The 25,479-nt window shown below is 40.9% G+C and overlaps 16 protein-coding genes across 16 annotated transcripts; 14 read left to right on the top strand and 2 right to left on the bottom strand.

Annotated features, from left to right (window-relative positions):
• Positions 1-55: 55 nt before the first annotated feature.
• Positions 56-556, top strand: TM35_000093030 (uncharacterized protein; the record flags this gene model as incomplete). The annotated part of the gene is made up of 1 exon (XM_029024542.1): positions 56-556. One exon carries the CDS (start codon positions 56-58, stop codon positions 554-556), a length of 501 nt encoding a protein of 166 aa, XP_028884319.1.
• Positions 557-933: 377 nt separating this feature from the next.
• Positions 934-1,962, top strand: TM35_000093020 (lipase; the record flags this gene model as incomplete). Its single annotated transcript, XM_029024541.1, has 1 exon — positions 934-1,962. The coding sequence occupies one exon, from the start codon at positions 934-936 to the stop codon at positions 1,960-1,962; it is 1,029 nt and encodes a 342-aa protein (XP_028884318.1).
• An 816-nt stretch (positions 1,963-2,778) lies between these two features.
• TM35_000093010 (uncharacterized protein) lies at positions 2,779-3,273 on the top strand (the record flags this gene model as incomplete). The annotated part of the gene is made up of 1 exon (XM_029024540.1): positions 2,779-3,273. The coding sequence occupies one exon, from the start codon at positions 2,779-2,781 to the stop codon at positions 3,271-3,273; it is 495 nt and encodes a 164-aa protein (XP_028884317.1).
• A 707-nt stretch (positions 3,274-3,980) lies between these two features.
• On the top strand, positions 3,981-5,093 carry TM35_000093000 (leishmanolysin; the record flags this gene model as incomplete). Its single annotated transcript, XM_029024539.1, has 1 exon — positions 3,981-5,093. The coding sequence occupies one exon, from the start codon at positions 3,981-3,983 to the stop codon at positions 5,091-5,093; it is 1,113 nt and encodes a 370-aa protein (XP_028884316.1).
• Positions 5,094-6,023: 930 nt separating this feature from the next.
• TM35_000092990 (uncharacterized protein) lies at positions 6,024-6,335 on the bottom strand (the record flags this gene model as incomplete). The annotated part of the gene is made up of 1 exon (XM_029024538.1): positions 6,024-6,335. One exon carries the CDS (start codon positions 6,333-6,335, stop codon positions 6,024-6,026), a length of 312 nt encoding a protein of 103 aa, XP_028884315.1.
• A 499-nt stretch (positions 6,336-6,834) lies between these two features.
• Positions 6,835-7,149, bottom strand: TM35_000092980 (uncharacterized protein; the record flags this gene model as incomplete). Its single annotated transcript, XM_029024537.1, has 1 exon — positions 6,835-7,149. The coding sequence occupies one exon, from the start codon at positions 7,147-7,149 to the stop codon at positions 6,835-6,837; it is 315 nt and encodes a 104-aa protein (XP_028884314.1).
• Positions 7,150-7,207: 58 nt separating this feature from the next.
• TM35_000092970 (uncharacterized protein) lies at positions 7,208-7,588 on the top strand (the record flags this gene model as incomplete). Its single annotated transcript, XM_029024536.1, has 1 exon — positions 7,208-7,588. One exon carries the CDS (start codon positions 7,208-7,210, stop codon positions 7,586-7,588), a length of 381 nt encoding a protein of 126 aa, XP_028884313.1.
• A 1,768-nt stretch (positions 7,589-9,356) lies between these two features.
• On the top strand, positions 9,357-10,877 carry TM35_000092960 (putative dihydrolipoamide dehydrogenase; the record flags this gene model as incomplete). The annotated part of the gene is made up of 1 exon (XM_029024535.1): positions 9,357-10,877. The coding sequence occupies one exon, from the start codon at positions 9,357-9,359 to the stop codon at positions 10,875-10,877; it is 1,521 nt and encodes a 506-aa protein (XP_028884312.1).
• Positions 10,878-11,345: 468 nt separating this feature from the next.
• Positions 11,346-12,785, top strand: TM35_000092950 (putative Tob55; the record flags this gene model as incomplete). The annotated part of the gene is made up of 1 exon (XM_029024534.1): positions 11,346-12,785. The coding sequence occupies one exon, from the start codon at positions 11,346-11,348 to the stop codon at positions 12,783-12,785; it is 1,440 nt and encodes a 479-aa protein (XP_028884311.1).
• A 192-nt stretch (positions 12,786-12,977) lies between these two features.
• Positions 12,978-14,684, top strand: TM35_000092940 (uncharacterized protein; the record flags this gene model as incomplete). Its single annotated transcript, XM_029024533.1, has 1 exon — positions 12,978-14,684. One exon carries the CDS (start codon positions 12,978-12,980, stop codon positions 14,682-14,684), a length of 1,707 nt encoding a protein of 568 aa, XP_028884310.1.
• Positions 14,685-15,029: 345 nt separating this feature from the next.
• TM35_000092930 (uncharacterized protein) lies at positions 15,030-15,956 on the top strand (the record flags this gene model as incomplete). The annotated part of the gene is made up of 1 exon (XM_029024532.1): positions 15,030-15,956. The coding sequence occupies one exon, from the start codon at positions 15,030-15,032 to the stop codon at positions 15,954-15,956; it is 927 nt and encodes a 308-aa protein (XP_028884309.1).
• Positions 15,957-17,200: 1,244 nt separating this feature from the next.
• On the top strand, positions 17,201-18,421 carry TM35_000092920 (putative serine/threonine protein phosphatase type 5; the record flags this gene model as incomplete). Its single annotated transcript, XM_029024531.1, has 1 exon — positions 17,201-18,421. The coding sequence occupies one exon, from the start codon at positions 17,201-17,203 to the stop codon at positions 18,419-18,421; it is 1,221 nt and encodes a 406-aa protein (XP_028884308.1).
• A 285-nt stretch (positions 18,422-18,706) lies between these two features.
• Positions 18,707-19,099, top strand: TM35_000092910 (40S ribosomal protein S15a; the record flags this gene model as incomplete). The annotated part of the gene is made up of 1 exon (XM_029024530.1): positions 18,707-19,099. One exon carries the CDS (start codon positions 18,707-18,709, stop codon positions 19,097-19,099), a length of 393 nt encoding a protein of 130 aa, XP_028884307.1.
• Positions 19,100-19,430: 331 nt separating this feature from the next.
• TM35_000092900 (topoisomerase (DNA) II binding protein 1) lies at positions 19,431-21,842 on the top strand (the record flags this gene model as incomplete). The annotated part of the gene is made up of 1 exon (XM_029024529.1): positions 19,431-21,842. The coding sequence occupies one exon, from the start codon at positions 19,431-19,433 to the stop codon at positions 21,840-21,842; it is 2,412 nt and encodes an 803-aa protein (XP_028884306.1).
• A 461-nt stretch (positions 21,843-22,303) lies between these two features.
• On the top strand, positions 22,304-23,389 carry TM35_000092890 (putative diphthamide synthesis protein; the record flags this gene model as incomplete). The annotated part of the gene is made up of 1 exon (XM_029024528.1): positions 22,304-23,389. One exon carries the CDS (start codon positions 22,304-22,306, stop codon positions 23,387-23,389), a length of 1,086 nt encoding a protein of 361 aa, XP_028884305.1.
• Positions 23,390-23,616: 227 nt separating this feature from the next.
• On the top strand, positions 23,617-25,386 carry TM35_000092880 (putative paraflagellar rod protein 3; the record flags this gene model as incomplete). Its single annotated transcript, XM_029024527.1, has 1 exon — positions 23,617-25,386. The coding sequence occupies one exon, from the start codon at positions 23,617-23,619 to the stop codon at positions 25,384-25,386; it is 1,770 nt and encodes a 589-aa protein (XP_028884304.1).
• Between the last annotated feature and the right edge of the window lie 93 nt (positions 25,387-25,479).

The raw sequence follows: 25,479 nt of genomic DNA, 5'->3' as shown, positions 1-25,479 counted from the left end.
CTTCCAGCCGATACCCCGCATTGAAGTTATCACGCTGATGGTTTTTTTTTTATCAATGGAAAACAACATACTCACGGTTCATGTGAACCCACATAAAGTCATGACATGGGAGGGCCTGGGTTCCTCCATTATTAGCTTCGCAGTGCCGCGGAACGCAGGCTTTCTACAAGGATTTCGGGTGGGGCGCGCGCACGTTTCAGCGCCCAATGGGCAGCACTGGAGGAGACGGAATCATTTTTATACCATCAGTACCAATGCGCACGAGTGCAATCGGAGGGTGATACGGTTCGAACACAGCAAGACGCAAATATGCAATTTCAGGAATTACAAAACCGAATGGCACATATTTACCAGGAAGCCATGGCCCCAAAAACACCATTGGAAGAAACGCAAGCGCAATTTATGGCGGCACCACTACAACTCTCGCAAAGAGAGCTTTAGTGGCGGAATTGTCCCACCCAAACATAAGAACAGCAGAGGAGCCGACTTGGAAACAAGAAAACGTTTCCACACAACCAACCATGGATGTGTCAGATATGGCTCGGCAAGGGGATAACGCACCTACAAATTACGTGGAAATCAAGGTTTGGATTAATTCGGTCTTAAAACATATATAGATATACTCTCTCTCTCTCTAAAGGATTCTTTTTTTAGTGTCATTTGTATATTACTTTTCAATGGGTTGGGTTCAATAAGTTAATATACTCTGTAATAATAATCCGGTTTTTCATACAATGTTGTGAAATTCATAATATATACCTTGGAAGAAGAAAAAAGGAAGTACCAGGTTTCTTTGTACCCTGGAAATAGAGTCAATGATACATTATTTAACGAAATCTTCACTCCTCAGGATCCTTTATGTCTTTCTGAACCTTTACTTTTACCTATCCCTTTTCAAAGCATTAGCATAATTCAAAAAACCACAGTAACAACATGTTCTCTGTATCTCGCTCTCGTTTGGCCCCATCAGCATTATTGTTCCTTTTACTTCTGCTTTGCAGCTGTGGGGTTCACGCCGCGTACTCAGAGACGTTGGCGAAGTCTGCGCTGTTGTACTCAAAGGTCACGTATTGCTATGTTCCACAAATTGGCAACTGGAGCTGTATTGCCTGTGAAAAGCCTCCCAAGTTAAAGGTCGTGAAGCTATTTACGAACACGACGTACGGTACTTTGGCGTACATGGGTGTCGACGAAAAAGAGCGCGTTGTGATAAGTTTCCGTGGCTCCCTGAATATAATCAACTGGTTGGCTGATCTTGACATGTGGCCCGTCCCTTACCAGAAACCCAGTTGTTGGGGTTGCATTGTACATCGTGGGTTTTACAATTCTTTCTTATCACTGCGTGATGAGATGTGGAAGGAGTTGCTGAAGCTGATTACTGAATCCCCTAACCGCAGCCTCAAAGTCCTCATCACCGGCCACAGTCTTGGTGGCGCCATGGCGGTGCTTGCGGCGGCGGACTTCGCGTCACAGGGGTACCCCGACGTTATGCATCCGCCAAAGTTCGAACTGTACACGTTCGGTGCCCCGCGCGTGGGAAACAATGCGTTCGCATCGTGGGTGTCCGCGCTGTTCTGCCGCGGCAGACACAAGTCGTACCGCATCACAAACAATCAGGATGTGGTACCCCATCTTCCACCAATGTTTTCTGGTTTTGAACACACTGGAGGGGAGGTTTGGTACAATAGTGACGGTGTAGACAAATACAGGAACTGCAGTGATGTGAAGGGAAATGTATGTACCTTGAAACGTGTGGAGGAGGACTCCAAGTGCAGCAACAGAATTGGTATGATTTCTGTGATGGACCATATGAAATACATGGGTGAGCATGTCTTGTGCTTCAACGAAACCATGGAAGCTGAAAGTAAACAGAAGTCGATGGAGATCCCGCTAAAGGTGAAGACGATGGTGACGGAAGACCAAGAGTACCAAAAAAATTCAACACTTCTCAAACGAAAGTAGATCTATGACCTCGTGGATAACAATGGTCTCAAGGACAAGGATGTAACAGGGTAGTGTGCTTACTTGATACAGTGTTTTTTTTTTTGGTTGTGTGGTTTTTGTTTACACACATTAATACATGCTTTATATGTTCTTCTTTAAGAAAACATAATTTATATGCTTTTACTTGAGTGATGAAATTTCGTATGTTTCCTCGGAAAAATATATATATACTCTCAGTTTTTAGAGTTTTTTTTGACAGAATACCCTAGCCTTACTCCCTCTTTAAAGAAATAAAACACAAGAGAAAAATATTTTGTTTCCATGATTGTTCAAACAAGTTTTGATGCATTATTTACATATCTCTATCAAATCTTTTCCCGATGATGATTGCTAATACATAACAGAAACTAACGAAAAGGAAGTGCTGAGAAGCCCTTTTATCCCGCTTCCCGCTCGGGGCGGAGTGGGTTGGGTTGGGTGGGCTTTTCAGAAACTTACTGTTAGGCAGACTGTAAAGATAAAAGAAATAGAATTTGGTTTACCAAAACTCATAAATCTGTAGTTCCAAAAAGTAAGGCTTTGCCATTCTTATCGCAAGCTTTCAGCTTGCGAAAAAAAAAAATCGAGACTCACGTTTTTTGGTAACAAATGGAGTACTGGAGTTTTGAGGTTGGGAATGATTTTTTTCTTTTTTATCTTAACAGTCTGACACACGTAGGTTTCGGAAAAAATTAAGTTTACAAGCAAGGAAAATGTTAACTATAACCCGTCCGTCGCACACAGAAGTAGAGGGGCAAATCAGCACGTAGGCGTTCACGGCACTTGTGCGCCATAATGGCCCTGCAGCCTTTGCTTTTGACTTTCGTCCAGCTGACACCCCGCATTGAAGTTATCACGCTGATGGTTTTTTTTTTATCAATGGAAAACAACATACTCACGGTTCATGTGAACCCACATAAAGTCATGACATGGGAGGGCCTTGGTTCCTCCATTATTAGCTTCGCAGTGCCGCGGAACGCAGGCTTTCTACAAGGATTTCGGGGGGCACGCGCACGTTTCAGCGCCCAATGGGCAGCACTGGAGGAGACCGATTCATTTTTATACCATCAGTACCAATGCGCACGAGTGCAATCGGAGGGTGATACGGTTCGAACACAGCAAGACGCAAATATGCAATTTCAGGAATTACAAAACCGAATGGCACATATTTACCAGGAAGCCATGTCCGCAAAAACACCATTGGAGGAAACGCAAGCGCAATTTATGGCGGCACCACAACAACTCTCGCAAAGAGAGTTTCAGTGGCGGAATTGTCCCACCCAAACATAAGAACAGCAGAGGAGCCGACTTGGAAACAAGAAAACGTTTCCACACAACCAACCATTGATGTGTCAGATATGGCTCGGCAAGGGGATAACGCTCCTATGAATTACGTGGAAAGCAAGGTTTGGATTAATTCGGTCTTAAAACAAATATATATGTAGATATATTCTCTCTCTCTCTGTTTGTGGTGTGTGGTTCCTCGTGATGCTGCCAAGAAGGATATGTGGAGAGCGGTTTTCTGCCTTCAAGATTCCCTGTTGTTTGCTTCCAAAGGAGGAAAGGTCAAAGCCGCCATGGTGGTGTGATTTTTGGCGGGTACTCGGTGCGTGTATCAGGTGACCGTGGGGTGGGGTTGCGAGATCGGGGATGATGCAGCGCCCCGCAGTACCTCAACGACCGCCACTAGCGCCATTATCGTTGTTTCTGGGGAATGTGATGTGCGGAGGGTTTCCACCTATGTGGTTGTGGAGTCCGCTGTTGCCTGTTGCGCTGCAGTGAATGGGTGACTGTGCCCAGGAAGAGTGCATATCGTAATTTGAGTGGTGGGGTTGTGTAGCAGCGGTGTGATCGTGCATGTTGTGTTGCGCCCGGCGCGTTTGTTTCAATTTTGTGAATGCATCTCTTGCCTTCTCTTTTCTCTCTTTTCTGTTTTGTATTTTAAGAGAACTACACAAAAAAACACATTTGTGAGTAAGCCCTCAAAGAAGATCCACATGCGTCAACTGTTATTCGCTGCGTTGCTCTTGCTGTGTTGTGCCTACGGGTGTATTGCAGACACTGATTATCTATCGCCGTATACGACCGATCCGAACAAGGAACCCGGGGGGCCAATGCCAAACAAAACAAAGGAAGAGATCATTTGGGGTTTGAAGGTTGTTAAATATCTCGTTGATGACGATGAAGACGTTAATCTCACAAAGGAATGGCAGAACATCCGTATTGCTGTGAACCCAGGAATGATTCAGAAAGTGATGAAGTACTGTAAGTTCAAAAGGGCTTGGCTCAGAGGATACACCTTCAGCACACACAAAGGATTCGACGAAAAAGTGTGTGAGGCGATAAAAACACCAGGTGAGAAAAAGATCCATACTTTGTTGTGGGAAGTGATGCCTCAGGCCATCTCAATGCATGTTGAACGTCTTAAGGTCAAGCGTGTGAAGGATCGCTTGAAGATTAATGTACCATATGATCGACAACTTATATCCGATGCTGAGGGTACGAGGTGCGTTGAAATGGTTTCCACTTCGGACGGTGATAAGGGGATGGGTATTCCCGATACGGATTTTGTGATCCATTTGGGTTTTTCTACCAGAAACCCGGGCACGAAGATTTGCACTTACGACAAGGATGGACGCCCAACATCTGCCATGATCAAATTGAATCCATTTGAGATCGAAAATACGGATCAATATATTCGCCTTGTTGCACACGAGATTGCGCACGGGCTTGGATTCTCCATGGAAGTAGAAAAATTTAAGGAGATGGTGCTCAGTGGGATCAAGAGCAACTTCGTAGGGTATAAAGAGCTCAACAGTACGGAAATAAAAAAGAGGGTGAAGGAACAATATGGTTGTCCTGGGGGTATTGGAATGAAATTGGATAATTCTGCACCCAAGAAAGAAAACGATATTGACACTCACTTTGATAGAAAGGCTGCGCAGCACGAGTTGATGGCCCCACTCAAGGAAAACAAAGGCGGAAGAAAGTTGTACAGCAAGTTGACTCTTGCTGCATTGGAGTCTACAGGGTACTACCAGGCAGATTACAACAAGGCTGAAATGTTGTTGGTGAGGGAGTGGGGATGTAATTTCCTCAAGAAACCATAAACCAAATATGACAACATCTCCAGGTTGGACGACATGTTCTGCGGTCCCAATTACAGAGAAACCGTTTCGGTGTATACCAGTTTACTTTGTTTTTTCTTTCTTCGCATTATTTGGGCTCTGTTTTGCCACCGTTCACTGTGCCTGCCTGGTGATGTGTGTGTGTTCCGTGATATTACTAACTATTGCTTTCACCAGTGGGAATGGGATACAAACCTAATATACTGTAATTACTGTGACTGAAATGTGAAGAATCTCAGGAGGTTCAGGACATACAAACACGCACACTACCGGCATTCCTTCCTTTTGTGTCTGTGGGCTGTCGTCATGTGTGCATCATTCCCACTGCTCGCCCTATACGAAAGACACACACACATACTGAAGAGAATTGTGTTGCTTGCACCCTGAACATGTTCACAAGGTGGTCAATGGATTCTTCTTGTTTTCATTATATTGTTTTCAATATATTGTTTTTTTTTTGTGTGTGTTTTTTCCCTTCAGTAAAACATTGAAAGGTTTATTTCTTGAGTGTTCATTTTTCCTCTACTATTGTGTCTGCCTCATACGGTCACCCTTCTCTACATACTTATGTATAAAGAGCGATGGGTTGTAGGTGTTTGAGTGTGTCCCTCTGTTGTGTGTTCCTTTCTGTGTTTGGGTTGCTACTCACACCGCCCATGTAATGAAAACGCATTTCTTTGTTCTCACCTTCTCTCTCGGTGGTGTCACTCACGGCATTGCCACGAACATATTTCTGCCCTTGTGTTGTTTGTTGTGTGGCTTGCTTGAGTAACTGCAGCCTGCGGGGAGGTTGACTGAGACTGTTCCGCTTCGGCTTCACGTAATGGGTCTGTTTTTCCTTCTCTATCTGGGGGTTGAGTTGATGTGCTGGTGTGGGTGAATGTTTTTCTCTAGTGGGAGTGGCACCTGTGATTATTGTATTGTGAGTGCTTTGTGTGTTGTTGGTATCCTGTTGTTGTCGTTCTTTTCTTGTGTTTTTCTTTTCCTCTCTGTAGGTGTGTGACTTAGTGTACATTTTAGTGAATACCGCAGTGCCTCTCTGACATGAGCATGTGAGACTGTCATTGTGTGTGTGTGGATTGTGAGTGGGAAGGACACCTTGTGTTGCTGGACCACTCCACTGTGACCTTTGTGGGGTTTGTGTGGGCGGCATGCTTCGCTTCGGCGAGGCTCGAGGGGTACTTTACGTCCCGAGGCGCTGAACCTTGAGGCCTGAAATATCATGCTCAGGGACTTTGAACTTGAGAGAAAAAGAAGAGTGAGGATGAGGGAAAAAAATGATGAAACCCGGCAACCAGTCTACGCGCGCAATGCTCGAGGCTCGTTGTCGGGTTTTGCCCTTTTCTTTTTTTTTTATCCCTCACCCCAAGAAGGGGGAGGAGGAGAACACGACCCCAGAACCCAAGGCGGGCGGACAACTTGTCAGCGTCTTGTGCGCAACGAGAAGAAGGGTGGGGTGGCTCCCTGGGGTGTTTCACTTATAAAATGAGTGGGGTTGGGCATAGTGGAAAACTTTTGCTTTCCCCACTTCAACGCTGAGTAAGATGGGTTTGAAAGGTATTCCGCAAAGATGACCCTTCCCCGTTCCCCTCGTGACATGGTGTGGCCATCCAACCGCACCTTTTACTCGGTGGCACGCGGCACCATGAACAAAGAACATGAGGGTGAGTCCTTCCCTATGATAAAGGCAAATTCCGCTATGGTGATGTGTTAAGACGTTCCCCTACCGCCATGTGTGGTGTGAAAAGGAGATCCATGGGAAATACAGAAAAAGAGAAGTAAGTACAACAAGAACATTTCGTCGCACAAGTGTTTTGGTTTGTTGGCACCCCACCGCCTGCCCCACCACAACAATGTGTGAAGTTTGTTTGGCTTTTCCCTGGGAGATGGATGTGGATAAGCTGGGCGCCGCGATTGGACAGCCCTCATTGCCAAAGGCGAGCCGTGGTTGGCATCGGGGGTCCGCGGCGCCCACCCCAAGATGTTGGCAAAAAAAAAAACATTGAGGAGGGTACGGCCCCCCGGGTTCCAGCACCATCACTGATCGCCGTATTAACGAGGCCTGTGGCCGCTTAACTTCACAAATCGGACGGGATATGGTGCATTCGGCCAAGAATGGTCGCTCCCGAAATACCCGCAAAAGAACACATTATGCTCCCGGGGTGCCCTTCCCAGCCCCACCCCCCAGGGGTGAATTTTCAGTTTTGCGAGTGCCGTGCGTTTCCCGCCTCCGTGCTCTACTGGGCCTCGTTGCGGTGGTATTGGGGCACATTTTCGCACACAAGCTAACCCTTGTAGGTGTTTTGGGTTGTGCCGGCCTGGTGGCGTCGCCGCCGCCGTCTGTCACAACTTTGGCCGGCTGGTGGTGCCGGGGTGGGGTGGCGGTTTTCTGGTTTAAGCAGGCGGTCTCTACAATAGTTGCGCCTCTGCTATTTTGGCGTTCTACTAGTTGTTATTCTTCTTTTGGTCGTTCGTAGCCTCTGTGTCGTTGTGCTGCTCCGCCTTGGTGGAGTTAGGCGGTGTCCCAGGCCGTCCCGGACTTGTCCGTTTGGCGGGGTCGGACCCCCACCCCTGTATTTTTTTGGGGGTGCCAGGCGCGCCGGCCGGTGTTTGCCGTTGTGATTTGTGTTTTCTACATGTGCTGGTGGTGGTTGCGCTTTTGTTTGCGGCACAGCGCGTTGCGCTCTGGCTGCGGGCCTCTGCCTCCCATGGGTTGGGTTGGCCGCCGTGGGCGGGGTTTTAGACCAATAAAGCCCTTGGTAATGAGGGCTGCCTTCATTCGGCGTAAAGGTCAAGCGCTCTAATCCATTCAAGGGAACCAAATGCACTCACTAAATGTTTGAAGTGGGTGGTCCCCTTTAAAACCAAATTCTTTTTTTTTTTTTTTTTCTTTCAGCGCTTCCGTTCTCAGGAATGCTGTTTCCCTTCGCGGCGTTTTTTCTCTTAAACCAAAGAGGTGGAAAATTACGGGAAAAAGCAAAGGCCACTGGGGGGATCGAACCCCCAACCTCCGTCTTACTAGGACGGCGCTCTGCCATTGAGCTAAGCGGCCATGTCTAACGCCATAAAAGATTAAATAAGTATAACTATAGAAAAATAATTCTTAATGGGTGATGGTCAGAAGGTTCAGAGAGAAAGTGAGAAAAGACGTCACCAGCAGGATTCGAACCTGCGCGCGAGATCGCAACTGATTTCTAGTCAGTCCCCGTAACCACTTGGGTATGGTGACCACGGGAGTAAAGGTAATAGTTTTATTAAACAAACAAGAAAAAAAGAAGGAAAAGAAAAATTATTTTTTTTTTTTTTTGTGAATCTTTTTATTTCTTTTTGATTATGTTGGTTTTTTCTAATTTCTTTATTTTCTTTTTTTTTTTTTTTTGTGGTGGTGACGGTGTGCATCTCCCACACTCACTCTTTTTTTTTTTTTTTCTAATTGAATCTAGTTTTTATTCTTCTTGAAGGGATCGCGGGGTCCCAACCCCTCCCCTTACCCTTTTCCATGCCGCCCCCCGCCCCAAGGTTTTTTCTTTTTTGATTTTTATCCATTTCAGCGGAGGGCGTTTTTTAAACGAAGGCCGGACCCGAAGGTTTATTTCTTGTTTTTTGATGGTCTGGGGGTGGTGGGGGTTGTATTTTAAATCCGCCTGGCGTTGGGGTGTGGTCGGTGTTGCTTGCTCCCCGATTCTGGTTTCCTCTTTTTCTTTCCTGCCCCTCCGGTCCGGGAAGGGAAAGGGAGGGAATCAAAGAGAAGGGGTCTCCGCGGGTGTTTTAACTCCGAATGTCAAGGTATTTCCCCGGTGTTTTGGAAAGTGTTTTTTTTTTTTTTTTTGATTTCTACTTTTTTGAACTTTTGCGTCATTCCTTACCGTCCCCATTCTTTTTGAAAAATAGATAAAAAAAATAAACAACTGCCACAATTGCAATAATTATAATTATAATTATGATGATTGTTATCATTATGATGGTGGTTTTTCTTATAATAACATTAAAAAGGAACAGGGATTACTTCGTATCGAGAAAAATTTCCTTGACTATCAATGATGTTTGCTATTATCATAATCCCTTTCTGATAATAAAAAAAAAAGTTGTGGTTTTAATTTTAATTAAATTTTTTTTTTTTCGGATCCATCATTAAATATCTATATGTTTTTTTTTTTCTTCTTTCTTTTTATTGAAGTCCTTTCTTAGTGTTATTATTTTTTTCATCTATTGAAACTGATATTTTTTGAAAGAAAAATTTTCTAAATGATGCGTTGGAATTTCCCTCTTAGAGGGAAAAGGATTAATGTCTGTGTTATAGGTGGTGGTCCAGCAGGTATAGCAAGTGCATTGAGAGCAGTGGATTATAAGAAAAAAGCTTGTATTATTGAATCAGCTCAAATTGGAGGAGCGGATCTTTGGAATGGAGCCTTACAATCAAAAACACTTTGGGAAATGTCTAAATTTGTTCGTTTAATGAATGGACAAACAGCAAATCGATTTATGAAATCTCGTCAACCCCTTCCTAATATAGAATTTTCTAATATTCAAAAGGCAATAAAATATGCTGCAGAATTTCGTCAAAAACAAATTCTTCAACAATTAAAGACAGTAGATATAGATGTAATTCAAGGTTATGGAGTATTTACATCCCCTAATACTGTTGAAGTTCGTTTGACTAATGGAGGTATTGAAGTAGTAGAAGCTGATTATTTTGTTTTAGCATGTGGAGCTAAACCTAGAAAGCATGCTACCGTTATTGGAGATGGAAAAGTTGTTTTTACCTCTGATGATATTATGACTCAACCTTTTCCAAAAAGTATAGTTATTATTGGTGCTGGTGTAATTGGATGTGAATTTGCATCAATATTTGCTAATTTTGGTATGACGAAAGTTAATATAATTGAAAAAACTAATCGTATTTTACCAATGGAAGATGATGATGTAGCTATGTTTGTTCAGAAACTTCTTGAAATGAAAAATGTAACTTTTCATCATCATTCTGCTTTAGAAAGTAATAAAGTTGAAGATGGAAAGTTTCATTACACTTTACGTGATCTTCGAGATAATAAACTTACAAATCATGTTGTAGATAATGCTTTAGTTTCTATTGGAAGAGAACCAAATTTACTAGGAATAGGATTAGAAGCAATAGGTGTTGAACTTAATAATGGTAGATTAAAAAGAGATCAATTTAATCGTGTTATACCTCACAAACATATTTACGCTTGTGGAGATGTTTCTACAAGGGTTGCATTAGTTAATGTAGGAGAATTAGAAGGTCGTTTATGTATCGAACATATGTACCGTCCTCATCCTGAAGGTGAGTTTGTACAACGCTTAGATAACTTATCAACTATTATGTTTCTTGATCAAGAAGTTGCTGCAGTTGGTTTAAATGAACAACAATGTCGTAAACAAAATATTGCTTACAAAATGTCTCGTTATGGTTATGAGTTTGTAGCTCGTGCAATAGCTATGGGTAATACAAGAGGTTTTGTGAAATTAATAGTGACAAATGATCACAAAATGCAAGTTCTTGGGGTAAGAGCTATTGGTCCTCATGCAAGTAGTGTTATAGAGTTAGCATCATTGGCTATTCACAATCGAGAGTCTATATATAATTTAAGTGAGTTACGAACTGCATACCCTGCTGTAACACAGGGATTTCAAGAATGTGTAAATATGCTACTTGGAACCTCAACGTTGAAGCCCAATGTATTTCCTCAACTTACTCTCGAAGAATGGTTTCCTCCAAATTTCGATCGTGGAAGAGCATATCAATAAAATAAGGTGAGAAGTTCTCTTCTCTTTTTTTTTTTCTTGCAGAATTGGTTTGTTTAGGCAAGATGTCTTTTTTTTTTTTAGTGCGCGTGTGTGTGTGTGTGTCATTTTTTTTTTTCAGTCAGAAATGTTTTTTTTTAACATAGTAGTATGCAAGGTGAAAAAAAAAAAATGAAGATGCACAAAGTTTAGCCTTTTCGTGGTTTTTTTTTTCTAGTATAAATTCTTCCTTGTTATGATCTTGTTTTTTTTTTTTTTTTCTTAATTTTTACTATTATTATTTATTTTTCATGTAGGTGGAAATATATACGTAAAAAAACATACATACATACATACTTATTTACGTACGTATATATTACTTGTCTAATAACCTAATACATTAAGGGAAAAAAAAAATAAAAATAAAAAAATAAACTAGTAAAAAATTTAAAAGGAAAAAGAAAGAGATAAAAGAATAAAAAAAGATAGACTATGAACAACCAAGGGGAGGTATCTGTTCTTTCACAGGAAGTTAATATAGCAGAAGATGATATTAACAAGGTTCTTGACGTTCCGATACGTACTCATGTGCGAATGAGAGGTATTGAGAAAATTCATCCTCGTGTTATTAGTCGAGATCTTGAAGCCATTAAGCGTTCAGAGACCATAGCCGAAATTACTAATAATATGAATGAAGCCAAAACTAGATGGACTCATATGGGTTTTTTTAGATCTGTAAAGTTTAATTTGGAGCCTACATTTGATGGGGAAGCTAATGATGTTTGTGTACACATAGATGTTGAAGAATCTAGACCAACAAAATCTATTGGTGTTTTTACCACAGAAACCATAGTTCCTGAACTTACTTTTTCATTAGAGAATATTTTTGGAGCTAGATATTCGTTAACTGGAAATTATGTTCCACCAACATCGAGAACTCATGCTATTTCTTTTTCAGTTCGTTCTAATGTTCCATTTTTAGGACAAACTGCTGAATATTATATTGGAGAACGAAGTGAAAATAAAACTTTTCATCCAGCAAGTAGTGAAAAAGTTGAAGAAATACGAGCAACTTCAAAAAATGAAAAAAATGGATTTTCATCTGAACTTTCTATTGGTTTTCAACGGAGATTATTAGTGTCAAAAGAAAAAAGAAAATTAAGTAATGATCTTCTTGATGATTTTAAGAAAACATTAAAAGGTTTTATTAGACATGATTTAGCTCTTTCAAATGCAGAGTATCACGCTGATCCCTTTTTATGTAATATGTACCCTTTACCAATTAATGGAGGTCAACTAAGTTTAAAAAATGAACTTGCTGGTGGACCTCTTGGAGGACAGTTTACTTTTATAAAATCAGAATTACAAACGGCAAAATACTGGCCATTAGGTCCTTTTTTTAGTTTTCAATGGAACCTCAAATTAGCAGGAATATGGTCATATAATCAAGGTAGAATTCCATTAAATGACAGACTTTTTCTTTCATCTTGTCATGTTCGTGGTTTTAAAAGTATTGGTCCTTCTACTATTGAAAATGTTAAAAAGGAAGGAGGACGTTTTGCAGCTACAGGTGGTAATGCACTTTGGGCAACATCCATGAGTATTAACTTTCCCTTTCTCTTTTTTCCTAATAATGGTATGGCGGCTATGCATCTCTTTGCTAATATAGGTAATTTAAAAATGGTAAAATCTCACATAGAACTTATGGATATTGGTGAATGGTTACGTACATCTGCTGCTTCTATGGGTTTAGGTATAGTGGTAACGAGAATACCATTGTTTGGTGTAGCACCAAACGGGCGTCTTGAACTGAATTTTTCAGTTCCTGTTGGTATAGATAAAACTGGTAATATTAGGTTTGAAAATGGTAACAAAAATTTATTTGATCGAATTAAGTTTGGACTGACATGGTCTTCAGCTTTTTCAATGTAGAAATCTCAGTCTATGTTTTTTTTTTTCTTTTTTTTTTATTGTCATGAATTTTTTCTATTTCCATGAAGAATAAAGTGGTTTTTTTTTTTTGTTTTGATTTGACTTTCACTTTCTAGAATACATATATATTATTATTGTTATTGTTATAATGTTTCCTTTCTTTTTCTTTTTTTGGTTCCCCTTAAAGGAAATATGATTCGAAAACGATGGACTGTGCCTATGGTTACTTTAGGGGAGTTTGACGCTGTCGAAGGACCAAAGGCAATTAGTGTATTAGAGTTTTACGCTTATCAGGAAAATGATTTGTTTGGGCCTCAATTTTTAGATTTTTCTGCAGTATGTGGTAAAGTATTGATCAGTTCCAATGTAGTTAGTGGTTCTTTACATCTAGATTTAAAGGAGCGTATGATTGCAATTATTGCACGTGTTTTTGCTTCAAATGAATCAAATGAAGAATCGGTTATGATGTTGGATCCAATAGCAGGTGGTATCGCTAGTGTTTCGTTTTCTTTAGAGGATATAATGGCACGAGGTAAGAAAAGACGTTTTTGTTTGATAGTGACACATCCTGAGAGCAGTGAACTTGTGCGTCAACGACCGTTGATTTTTTCTTTTATTAAAGTTTTATTGGAGAGATGGGTTACGGCAGCAAAAGATCTTTTATCTAAAGAATATTCTTTCTGCTCTTATTCGAATGGAGATCAAGGGGATACATGCAAGTTATTAATGCGTCCACTTATGTCTTTAGTTTCTGAAAAAGAAGAATCAGTGGAGATTACGCTTAAACGTATTCATACTTTCTTTGAGTGCGCTCTTCCAGCTATATTTGGATTTGAACCGTTAAATTTTGATGGTTTATCCTCTGAAGCATTACTTTTGGAGGCGGTTAAACGATACCTTAAAGAAAAGATATTATTGGTAAATGTTTTTGAACTTGATTTAGAATCTTCCTTCTCTGTAGAAAAATGTCTTTCAATAGATGGAGGAAGAGTTCTATCGATAGGACAGCCACCAATAATTAAACCTCTATCTGTTTGGCTTTTACAATTTATTCAAGGAAATGTTAATGGACTAAAAGAGACAGAACTAATTCTTCAAGCTCTTTTTACTGGAAACCAAATTCTTGTATGTGGAGAAAGTAGTTTTCAGTGCGCTAACATGGTATTTTCTTTGTCTCAGATTTTACCAAGGCCATTAAGACGTGTTACGGTTTATTCAGAGGAGTATGTTATGCCGTATGAAAGTAGAATACTCAGTTTTAGTCAAAATGTCTGTGAGAGACACTGTTTCAACAATGCTGTAAATCCCGAATATGATTTATCAGAATTAAATTTAGTTTGTATAAACGTCAGTTCTGAGGGTAATATAGTTTCTGTGAAAAAGTGTAATAATCCTAAACATATTTTTATTTTAAACAATAACTCATCGTTAAAGATGGAAGAAAACTCAATTCCCCAAATTGTCACCAGGATTATGGATCTGTTCCGATCCCAAAAATGTGAAGAAATTATTGTCAAAAGGTGCAAAGTACTTCAATTACAAATAGAATCTTTCGTGAATAAATACGTGATGCAGGGTTTTATATACAGTAAATTATTTCAGCAGTATCAAGTGGAATGCAATAAGGGTATATTGGGTGTAAACACAACCAAAGGTTCGAACGATTTCTCATTTAGTAGCCCCGCTCGCGTAATAAAGAACATGTTCTATGATAACGTTTGGTATCCAAAGCGATGGGATTCATCAACCTCTTCAGTGATAAAAACTGGACAAATTGCCAAAAGCAATATACCCTCTTTCTTAAAGTCTTTAAAATCTAAGGGTTTTGGTTCATGGGCCATATCAATTGCTGATCACGAGGTAATGCTTTTTCTTGGAAGCGTATCCAATAGTTTATAATGATGCACAAATATTTTTTTTTTTTTTTTTTTTTTTTTTTTTTTTTTNATACCCTCTTTCTTAAAGTCTTTAAAATCTAAGGGTTTTGGTTCATGGGCCATATCAATTGCTGATCACGAGGTAATGCTTTTTCTTGGAAGCGTTTCCTTGCGATTGTTGTTCACGTAAAATATTTTTTTTTTTTTTTTTTTCTTTTTTTTTTGGGCGTAAGAAAAATATATATATATATACAATAAATATCATTTTTTCCCATGCTGATAAACACACGAAAACGGATATTTTCTATCTTTTTTTCCGAAATAATTCTCATTTCAGTTTAAGGTATATTCAACAATAAGCATTGCGATGTCCACCATCAATAATGAAAACTCTCTCATGAATATGATTCAACTAATATCAACTGTACAAGAGCTCTGGACCTATGTCCATAATGCAGAGGAAATTCTCAACAGCAGAGTTGGTGTTCCCTCACCTGCGCAGCACAGTAATGAGAATGTTCAACTATTGTCCCGAGTTGTTAATCAATGCACTAATACCTTGAAAACAGTTGCCGCGATTTCCACTGTTCTTGGTAAACCTCTACCATCTCTCAAGGAGACATTACAAGCTTCTCAAACAACGCGGAAGGAGTTTTCTTCGGAAACGGCTCAGGTGAAAATCCAGGAGCTTCTAGAAGAAAAAAATCAAATGTCTGCTCTTAACCTAATTGGACGTGCATATTTTCTTCAACATCTTTTTCATATAGAACTTCTACAAAAACGTTCGGGTTATGAGCACAAGAATTCACAGAGTGAATTTCATAAACCAGAACGACCCACTGCACCTGTGGAGGTACCATCGCAGAGCAGCACAACGATTGAGAGTTCTCATACATCAGAACGACCCACTGCACCTGTGGAGGTACCATCGCAGAGCAGCGCAACGATTGAGAGTTCTCATACATCAGAACGACCCACTGCACCTGTGGAGGTACCATCGCAGAGCAGCACAACGATTGAGAGTTCTCATACATCAGAACGACCCACTGCACCTGTGGAGGTACCATCGCAGAGCAGCGCAACGATTGAGAGTTCTCATACATCAGAACGACCCACTGCACCTGTGGAGGTACCATCGCAGAGCAGCGCAACGATTGAGAGTTCTCATAAATCAGAGAATTTCAGTGTAGCTGGAGGCATCTCCGATATGCGTTTGCGTTCTTGTACTGGTGCCGGAATTGGCGCTAAATCAACTTCTCCTTTTTTGCAGTTGGCTACTATTGTTTTGGAATGATTTTTCAAGTGTTTTTTTTTTTTTTTTTTTTTTTTAGTCTGACAGTTTGCAGAAAAAATGATCGAGTCTCATCTTTTTACGTAACAAATTATGTGCTGCGGATTTTAACGTTGTGGGGGAGAAAATTGTTTTCTTTTCATTCTTACAGTCTTTTTTTTTTTGTTCTTCGTGGTTTTATGAGTTTTACCCCAATGGCGTGAGCCATCAACGGCAATACGTATATATAAAGATATATGTATATTATATTATATTATTTTTATTATGGTTTACCGTTGCACAGAGGAATTACGCATTAGTAATGAGATTACAATGGAACTCATAGGTGGCACAACAAGGATTTTTTCGCCTCCCTCTGAGTCGCCTCAGCGGCCAAATCCAATTTCCACCACTGGAGGGCATAATTGTTACTATCTCTAGGGTCCCTGCCACTCCTTTTTTAGCAGCATTCACACTAAAGTGAATCATGTAAAAGAAACTGCTGCTGATGGCACGCTAATTCGCGCCCCAGGGTCTTTTTGGATAAGGTTTTCTCCTAGTACGTCTCTGCTGGCCCCGGTGCTGCATGACGTTTTTAGCTTATGAACCCGTAAACTCTCAGGAAAAGAATTTGCTGGCCCATGGCTTCTCCTGCAAAAAATATACGAGGTAATGGACTTTGGCCCAAACTTTCGATGGCCAAACGTCACCAAGTGGATAGCATTCCTAAGAACGGAAGCGCTGAAAAGAAAAAAAAAAAGGAATTTGGTTTTTATGGAGACCACCCACTTCAAACATTGAGTGGGAGTGATTATTCTTTCTAGTATTTGGAGTTTTCGTTTATTTAACCGTGCTCATGTGCGTAGCATGTAGCTTGATTTTTCCGTATTCCTCTTTTTTTTTTCTATACTGTAACATGTTTTTAAACGGAGCACGTGTCATGTTCTGTTTAATGGTTTTTTTTTTTTTGTTGTTGTTCTTAGAGACTTGGTTTGGGGATTAGATTTACTGTGAATGTGGATTGACTGACAAGAATGAATAGAGAGAGTCACGATATTTGTTTCATTATTACTTCGCTTCGACAGTGTAGGGCATCTATTGTTTGTTTGGTGAATGTTTATATGTGTATATGTACAATGTACTAACTCTTTGAGGTTATGAGGAGAGTGAAAAAAAAAAAAAAAAAAAACTCGGTAATGGTTTTTTTTTTTTTTTTCTTTTTCTTTCTTGCATCCTTCTACGCGGGTATTCTAAGGACAATATTAATAATGCAAGATCTTGTGAAAGTTTCGGTGACAGTTCCTGTAGATGGAGAGCTTGTAGGCCAGGAGGTGTATATGGATTCTGCCACTGGGTTGGATGTGGATCCATTAAGTGGTGTGTTTCGCACGCGTAGTGAGACAGAGGAGCTTATTGCAGAGGTGTATCGCATTGGCAGAGATGCTCTACCCAAAGAACTGGAACGGTACAATGCATGGGTTACGCGGGGAAGTAGACGGGGTGATAATGTGCTGTCTTCACATGTACAGCACTCACTTCCACCTACTTTCAGAAAGGTGAAATCTGTCACTGGGGTGTTGGCAAAGGGTTCTGAAACGGAAAACTGTAGAGAACGTGGAAATGAAGCGATCAAGAGTGGTGATTTTAGAAGAGCGGTGAAGTGGTACAGTGAGGGGCTAATCCATGAGCCTTCCTCAAGTGCTCTTATGTCTAACCGAGCGGCTGCAAAGATTCTACTTGGAAGGAGTGAAGATGCCTTATCAGATGCAGAAATGGCGATTTCATTTGATTCAGAAAATGTTAAAGCATATTATCGAAAATCCACTGCATTATGTATGCTTGGGGAGAGATCAAAGGCTTCTACTTGTGTTGGGGTTTCTGAAAAAAAATTTGGCTCAGATCTTGCTTGGGAATCTCTCAACAAACGTATTGAAGATACACCTGTAGCAGTATTAGTAGGCGATAGGTGGGTATGTAGTGAAGATGTAGAAGAAGGTAAAGAACTCTGTGCCTTGGAGACGATAGAACTTCCAAGTGAGAATTTCCTCGAAGTTTTGAAGATTTGGAGAAGAGATGGTATTCCAGAAGAGATTCTAGCAAAGGAAACCTCTTATTACAGTGCTCGTGGTACTGTTCCCATGTTTGAGCCTTTCAATGGTATAATGGAGATGCAAAAAATTAATGATTTATTGATTGATGAAGATCTTTTAGTTTCGGTTTCAGATTCAACTTTGTCAAGTTATGCAGATATTCTTCGATGGAGTTACCTTCTCTCAGGAATGAAGGGTTCACCAGCTATAAAAAATAAGACGTTCTGGGCAGAACCTGTGTTTGATAATAAATATATCGTTCTTGGTGCCTCATTATTTTTTTCATTATCAGTTAGAAATGATAAGAAGAATGTTACTCTTCGGTTTGATCAGAGATCAAAATTATTACATGTGACAGCTTGTCGTCATATTGCGCAATACGAAACTCTTTATTCGTAATAATAATAATAATGAAAGAAAATGATATTTATAGTTTTGGAGGTAGGTGTATCAATCCACCCTTTTTTTTCTCTACTTTTTTTTTTGTGTTTTCTCAGAGTTAGTCATTTTGAGTATATTTTCTTTCTTTTACTGTTTCTACTTTAAATTATTTTTGCAGAATCTACTGTTTTCCTCTGTTTTATTATTATTATTATTATTATTATTATTATTATTATTATTATTATTACTATTTTCTTTTTTCTTTTTTACTTCTACTATTATAAACAAAGTGGCACAGGCAAGATGACCATGATGAGCGTTCTGGCTAACGCGCTCCGCAGCATTGCGAGCGCTGAGCGCCGCGGCAAGCGCCAGGTGCTTATCCGCCCTTCCTCCAAGGTCGTTGTGAAGTTCCTGCAGGTGATGCAGAAGCACGGCTATATTGGTGAGTTTGAGATCATTGATGACCACCGTGCCGGCAAGATTGTGGTGAACCTCAATGGTCGTCTCAACAAGTGCGGCGCCATCTGCCCACGCTTTGACTGCACGGCCCGTGACTTTGAGAAGTGGGTGAAGAACATTCTTCCCAGCCGTCAGTTTGGCTTTGTGGTGCTTACAACATCCCTTGGCATCATGGACCACGAGGAGGCCAGGAGCCGCAACACTGGTGGAAAGGTTCTTGGCTTCTTCTACTAGATGGATCAATGTCCCTCTTGTCGTTTTTGCAGCTGCGTCCTTTTCTTTTTCATTTTTTTAGTTATTTTTTTTCTTTTTTTTTTTCTTTTGTGTTTATCGTGGTGTTGTGATTATGGTTATTATTATTATTATATGATAATTATTTCTGCACGTCTCATGTGTTTGAGACTGCTTCTTTTTTTTTTTTCTTTTTCTTTTTCTCTTTTTTTTTGTTTCTTGTATTTGTTTTACTTATTGATTAAAGGCGCGTTAGATTTGCCATTTCGTGTGGCAACTACTTGGGGGTTCCCAAACAAAAAGAAAAAAGAAAAAAAAAAAAGAAAAACTGGGAATGCTTGTTACAACAACAGCCATACATGGAAAGGAATTGGAATTCATAAAAGCTTCCCTCCAAAAACATGGTTTAACACACACATTAGAATTATCTACTGAGACATGTGTGCTTGTCTCCAGAAGTAGCGATGGAGTGAAGTATAGGCTGGCACGAGAACGAGGGATACCTTGTGTTACAATGGCTTGGGTATTGATTGGAAATTGTTGCTTGAATAGATTGGCTGAGTTTGATGTTGGAAACTCACTCTTGGGATTAGAGGTTTGTGGAACTTCTCTCACTTTTGAACAACGTCATCACTTGCAAGAAGTGTGTGATTTATCTCAAGCCACATACAATGGCTCTTTAACACGAAATTGTGCATTACTGGTCATTTCAGGTGAATCTAATGTTTTGAAGAATAATGAGAAAGTTCAATTCGCAAGAAGAAACCATATTGACATAATTTCTTATTTTCATTTTATGAAACAGTATGGTAATATAAAAATGCAGCATGAGTCAAAATGTGTTGAATATCAAAAATCTTTGGCAATATCAAAAGATGTGGTCATTTACTTTTCTCCTGCAAACCTTATTACAGAAGAAGTCAAAAATCTTCTTGCTAAAACTCCATTTCGATATAGTCCTGTATTAAATTTTTTGACGACACATGTTGTGTTATTAGGTAATACAACAGAGACTTTTCCCCTTCGTCCTGATATTGAGTTTGTCTCCTTTACATGGTTAAAACATTCTGTGGAGCAGCAAAAGATTGTGGCTGAAGAGCCGTACAGAGTAGTAGTCAAACAACGACCAGTAATTACTTTTACTGGAGTTTCACAGGAAGAAAGAATAACACTCCATTCTGCGTTAGAAAATTCAGGATTGCCTTGTTTGGTACAGGATGAATTTGTTCTTGGGGTAAGAGTAGTAGAAGGTGAAAGTAATGAACGCTGTAATACTACCCATCTCGTAGTTGAACGGTCTGCAATGTCTAAATCCTCAAAGGTTGCCGCACTTACTTGGCGTATGAATAAACTGCGGCGTAAAGAGTGTTTACTGGTAGATTTGAATTGGGTGCGACGTTCCTTAGAAGTGGGGTACTGGATTAACTGCTCTCCTTTCTTAATAGAGATACCACAAATCTCCTTACCAAAAAAAATATTGAAATGTCCAAACTCCACTGCTGTAAGTGTAATTGAAGCCAAAACTATTGATAGCAACATTGATAATCATGAGCATGATCATCCTTATAATGAAAATGAAAAGAAAAATGAAGTTATGAAGGGAGAACATGAGATTGTGTCAGAGTTATCCTTGTCACCTAAAGAGACACAAAGCGAAATGACACCATCAAAGTCACTTGATATCCTTATTGAAAAGCTTGAGTCGAAAATGGGAGTACTGGGTGGTGGGCCGTCAATAAAAACTGGTGAATCTATCGCAGAAACCTTTTCAAATGTAAAACACGTTCAAAATGATAATGTGAAGAGTTTATCATGTGAATCAAAACGCCAAAGTGGTTTTTTGAAGTCAAATCATGTTGAAAACACCAGACTAAAAATTCCTTTACAGTCACAGGTTATTGTGTATAAGTATAGTAATGAGTATCCCATTGAGGTAATGCAACATGAAAAACCAGAAGAAATACTTAAAAAAAAAGCAACTGATGACGGAACTAATAATCGCTGCGTTACAGTGGAGGACGTTGTGCCTAATATCAATAAAGAGCAAAAGAACTCTTCTGCTCCTTCTTGTTGTATTATGATGGCGAAATCATTAATGCATACAGAAGAAAATCTTACACGACTTCAATCATTGGGTTGCATTCTTGCCACAACGATGGAGGAATGTACACACTACGTAACAGGGAAACCTTCCAGAACGGAGTTTTTTCTCTGTGCTCTTGCTGCAGGTAAATGGGTGTTGGCACCATCATTTATTGATGAGACACTACGTGAAGGACGTATAGCCTCTGAAGAATTGCATGAGTGGTCTCCACAGATGGCAAAATTAAGCTCATTTCGAAATTCTGTAGTGGAATTGGTAAAAGGATGTAAAATCCAGAGAATGCGATCTGTACGGCCATTTTCTTCATGGAGTATTATTCTTTGTTGTGCAACTGATGCAAGAACTGAAAGTTTTTCTCGGGTTTTACGAATTGGTGGCTGTAATGTCGTTCGTCCATATTCACCATCTCAACTCCTTGACAAACTTGTGGAGGATCCAGATGTGCTACAAGATACCACTGCTGTTCTCTCTGACGATAGTGTATGGAGTGGAACACAGTTGGAGACCATCGCCGCACTCGTACCTGTTCTCAAGATGGAGTATCTTGCTCACTGTTTGTGTGTAAATACACCGGAGCCAGACCTGTACGAGATGCTAGACAAACCGCAGTCACGTAAGCGGTCGAGAGATTTCGTAAAATGAGAATGTTTTTTTTTTTTCATGTGTGTGTTGTTGGTGTGTGGAAGTGGTGGCAGGTTTTTTTTTGAGTGGGAATATGCATGGAGATTAAGTTTATCTCTACTGTTTTCTTTTTATTTGTTTCTTCACATTACTTCATTATAAATTTACTTGTATTACAAGCAGGTTTTTAAACACAGGAACACATGTTTCTGTGTGTTTGTAAATGTGTATATGGGTGTATATATACCGTGTTTTTGAAAGTGTTTGTGTTAGAGAATAATTCAGGCTACAGTTTATTACGGAGTTTAAAGAATGTCATAAATAAAGTAGTGTGTGGAACCTTTTATTATTATTATTATTATTATTATTATTATTATTATTATTATTATTATTATTATTATTATTATTATCTCTCACCTTTGCTTCTTGTAATTCATACTTGTTTTTTTTTTCTTATTTTTCTTTATTATTAAAAGCGGTTAATGACTTCGCCGGATGAGGCGGAGTTAGGACTCCCAGGGAACTATAGGTTTGAGATTGAAAAGAGTGTAAAACGTATCAAGGAAAAAAATGCTACACGCGTTGCCCTCCAGTTTCCTGAGGGTCTCTTGATGTTTGCAGCTCCAATTGCCGATATATTAGAGGCGAGAACAGGTGCAGAGATGGTGATTTTAGGAGATGTAACGTATGGGGCGTGTTGCGTAGACGATTACTCTGCTGCAGCACTTGGTTGTGATTTTTTAATCCATTATGGTCATAGTTGCCTCATATCTATCAAAGATTGTCTTATCAATAGTATGATGTATGTATTCGTAGAAATTGATATTGACGTTCAACACTTTGTGGATACCATAAAACACCTTGTGCCTCCAGAGACAAGAGTAGCATGTATTGCCACTATTCAGTTTGTATCCTCTATGCGTGCTGGAATGCTACTACTAAAGGATTATTTTCAACACCCTGTCATTATACCACAGAATAAACCACTCTCTAGTGGTGAAATTCTTGGATGTACAAGTCCAATGGTAGATCCAACAGCTGTTGATCTGGTATTGTATGTGGGTGATGGAAGATTTCATCTGGAATCATTTCTTATCGCTCACCCAACACTAGACGCGTTACAATATGATCCATACAAAAAAACACTAACAAAGGAGAGCTACAACACCACTGAGATGCGTACGTTGCGACGAGAGGCAATACAGAAGGGTATGGCTGCTACAAGTTTCGCCCTTATCATGGGAACACTGGGCCGTCAAGGCAATCCACGAGTAGTGGACCGCATTGTACAGCTCGCAGAACGTCAAGGCAAAACCGTAAACATTCTTCTTATGTCCGAAATATTCCCACAGAAGCTTGCCACACTACAGGATATTGATTGCTACATTCAAGTTGCATGTCCACGTCTTTCTATTGATTGGGGATATGCCTTTGATAAGCCATTACTTTCTCCATATGAAGCTGAAGTGGCCCTTGGAGGCACTACATGGAGTGACACATTTTACCCAATGGACCACTATTCAAAAAGTGGAGGACGCTGGGCGGTATACACAGATAAATCACTTTAGCCATTTAATAATATCAAAGAACACATACAAAACAAAAAATTCTTTAATTAATAAAAATAACTAAAATTCTCAAACAAGAAAAAAAAAGGTGCAACAGAATGCAATTAACCCTACTAAAGTCTCTCCTATCCTTTTTTCTAAAAAAAAAAAAAATTCTCAAAGGAAAAACCTTAGTAGTAACAAACTACTCTTTAATAAGGGACAAGCCACACAAATATCACATTACCATGTCTGCGGAAGAAGCTACCGGGCTGGAAGCAGCCCGCAAGCAGAAGATCCACAACCTGAAGCTGAAGACAGCATGCCTCGAGAACGAGGAAGTGGTGCAAGAGCTGCACGTGTCTGACTGGTCGGAGACGCAGCGTCAGAAGCTGCGTGGAGCACACCTGAAGGCCGAGGAGCTGATTGCAGCTGTCGATGTCGGAACAAAGTGGAACCTGACGGAGGCGTACGATCTTGCGAAGCTGATGCGCGTGTGTGGCCTCGAGATGAGTCAGCGCGAACTGTACCGCCCAGAAGACAAGGCGCAGTTCATGGATATTATTGGAGTGAAGAAGGTGCTCCAGGATCTGAAACAGAACCGCAACAAGACGCGCGTTGTGAGCTTCACCCAGATGATTGACAACGCAATTGCAAAGATGGAGAAGGTGGAGGAGGAGCTTCGTCGCTCGCAGTTGGATGCGACACAACTGGCACAGGTTCCAACTCGGATGTTAAAGCAAGTTGAGGACATTATGAACGCGACACAGATTCAGAATGCTCTCGCGTCGACGGATGATCAAATCAAAACTCAGCTAGCGCAATTGGAGAAGACAAACGAGATCCAGAATGTTGCCATGCATGACGGTGAGATGCAGGTTGCCGAGGAGCAGATGTGGACGAAGGTTCAGCTGCAGGAACGCCTGATTGACCTTATTCAGGACAAGTTCCGGCTGATCACCAAGTGCGAGGAGGAGAACCAGGCGTTCAAGAAGATCTACGAGGTACAGAAGCAGGCCAACCAGGAGACCAGCCAGATGAAGGACGCAAAGCGTCGCCTGAAGCAGCGGTGCGAGACAGACCTGAAGCACATCCACGATGCCATCCAAAAGGCTGACCTGGAGGATGCCGAGGCAACAAAGCGCCACGCATCGAACAAAGAGAAGAGCGATCGCTTTATTCGCGAGAATGAGGAGAAGCAGGAGGAGGCATGGAACAAGATCCAGGACCTGGAGCGACAGCTGCAGAAGCTTGGCACGGAGCGCTTTGAGGAGGTGAAGCGCCGTATTGAGGAAATTGACCGTGAGGAAAAGCGCCGCGTGGAGTACACGCAATTTCTCGAGATTGCCTCGCAGCACAAGAAGCTGTTGGAGCTGACTGTTTACAACTGCGACCTTGCGATCCGATGCACAGGGCTGGTGGAGGAGATGGTCTCAGAGGGCTGCGCTGCGGTGAAGGCTCGCCATGACAAGACCAGCCAGGACCTTGCAGCGCTACGACTGGAGGTTCACAAGGAGCATCTGGAGTACTTCCGTATGCTGTACCTCACATTGGGCTCACTCATCTACAAGAAGGAAAAACGACTGGAGGAAATTGACCGAAACATCCGCACGACGCACATTCAGCTGGAGTTCTGCGTGGAGACGTTTGATCCAAATGCGAAGAAGCACGCCGACATGAAGAAGGAACTGTACAAGCTGCGACAGGGCGTCGAGGAGGAACTGGCAATGTTGAAGGAGAAACAGGCAAAGGCACTGGAGGACTTCAAGGAGTCGGAAGAGGCGCTGGACGCAGCAGGCATCGAATTCAACCACCCTGTGGACGAGAACAACGAGGAGGTGCTGACACGACGCAGCAAGATGGTCGAGTACCGCTCTCACCTGTCAAAGCAGGAAGAGGTGAAGATCGCCGCGGAGCGCGAGGAGATCAAGCGGGCACGGCTGCTGCGCACTGCTGGCGGTGGTACCGGCGAACAACCCCGCATTGGTCACAACACGGCTCCTGCTCGCCTCGAGTAAGTGCTCTGCCATTGATATGTAAATCGCCTGCTACACACTGGCATTACAGCCATCGTGTTTGTTATTGGGCGCAGTTGTTGCGCTGTATGTAAT

The sequence above is a fragment of the Trypanosoma theileri genome (assembly GCF_002087225.1).
Source record: "Trypanosoma theileri isolate Edinburgh chromosome Unknown TM35_Tth_9_V1, whole genome shotgun sequence".
NCBI classification, from domain to species: domain Eukaryota; phylum Euglenozoa; class Kinetoplastea; order Trypanosomatida; family Trypanosomatidae; genus Trypanosoma; species Trypanosoma theileri.
This window is presented reverse-complemented; position numbering and strand designations above follow the sequence as displayed.